The sequence below is a fragment of the Charadrius vociferus genome, unplaced genomic scaffold (assembly GCF_000708025.1).
Source record: "Charadrius vociferus isolate BGI_N301 unplaced genomic scaffold, ASM70802v2 scaffold1041, whole genome shotgun sequence".
NCBI lineage: Eukaryota > Metazoa > Chordata > Aves > Charadriiformes > Charadriidae > Charadrius > Charadrius vociferus.
Window position 1 is genome coordinate 1,377,857 of NW_009646843.1, and position 1,377 is coordinate 1,379,233.

Here is a 1,377-nt window from a genome sequence, read left to right on the forward strand (position 1 = left end):
GGGCCCCCCCCAGGGGGCTGGGGAGTGGCCAAGGGGCTCCCCGCCAAGCCTGGGGACGTGCCAGCGTCCCCGTGGGCATGGCAGTGCCCGGAGGTCTCACCTTCAGGTCCGCAGGGAACTCCTCCTTCTTCACCAGTCCTGTGGCCGCCGCGATGTTGCCAGCACCCGAGAATGCCGCTTCGCCCAGCTGGGACGCCTGCTCCTTCGCTTTCTCAGCCACTGCAAGAGCCGGAGGCGCCCATCAGTGCCCCCCCATGCCAGGCCAGCTGCGGCTCCATGCCCCGTACCACCCCGGGGGGGGGATGATGGGGAGTCGCTGGGCAGGATCAGGCCCTCCCCGCCTCCCTGCCTGGGCCCTGGGGAGGGGGGGGGGCGGGGATGCTGCTCCACAGCTGGGCAGGGAGTGTGAGCAGCCACCGCAAATCCTTCCGTGCTGGCCCGGTTATATAAGAGGCTTTAGCCGGGTGACATCAGCCCCTCAATTAGCCTCTGATCTCGTTAGTGCGGCTGCACTCTCGGGGCCAGAGGGGTACCAGGGTGGGAAGCCGGAGGGGACCATACCTGAGGTGACGCCTTGCACCACGCCTTGGGTTTTACTCCCTGGGGGTAGAAAGAGAGAGACAGAGATGGAGTTAGAGGGACCAGTGTCAGGGCTCTGCCACGCGCTGTGACCAGGACCCTGGCAGGGCTCTGTGAGATGGGGCAGCATCCTGCCTGTACCCCAGCCTGGCCACACCAGCAGGGGGGGGGGTGAGCATCCACCTGGCTCCCTGCAAGGTTCCCCTGGTCCCTGCAGGAGCCTGGGCTGGAGCAGCACAGGGCCACCACCGTGTGCCAGGCAGGGCAGAGACCCCAGTGCCCAGCACCATGCCGGGGCACAGCTGGGCAGGGTGAACGCCAGCCGTGCCACTGAGCAAAGCCTCCCACAGGAGCCAGGATCCATAACCCAGAGCTGGTGCCAACAGGGCACGGGAAGCCACACAGCTGGAGCAGCCCGGGGTTGGGTGCTGCCAGCCATGCCGACCCTGCCAGGCTCCCTTCGGGCAGAGCGACACTGCCCACAGACGCCAGGACCCCCCATGGGATGGGAGTGGAGTGTCTGTGATGCGGGGAAAGGCAGGGACTGGGCAGGTCCTGCAGGACAGTGCCTTGGGGTGCTCTTTGAGGTGCTGGGCACCCACCCAGGGCACGCAGCCCTGGGCAGAGTGGGGGTCCAGGGCAGGCACCCACCACCGCCTGGAGGAACAGCTCTGGGGCCTCAGCCCTCCCACAGATCTGTGCCCTCCAGAGCGGGACTTAGCCCCAGCCCTGCACCCTCCCTCTCGCTGCAGGCAGGGGCGGCCTCAGCTCCCTCCCCGAGCAGCCCAATGCCACAGC

General features: G+C 68.0%; 1 protein-coding gene across 1 annotated transcript in view; it reads right to left on the minus strand.

Annotated features, from left to right (window-relative positions):
• SNCB (synuclein, beta) overlaps positions 1 to 1,377 on the minus strand; it is a 5,029-nt gene that overhangs the window by 1,702 nt on the left and 1,950 nt on the right. Inside the window, exons 2-3 of the mRNA XM_009893612.1 lie at positions 562 to 600; positions 101 to 219 (exon numbers count right to left, since the gene is read on the minus strand). Of these exons, the coding sequence (XP_009891914.1) occupies positions 101 to 219; positions 562 to 600 (158 nt within the window). The remainder of the gene's footprint in view (positions 1 to 100; positions 220 to 561; positions 601 to 1,377) is intronic.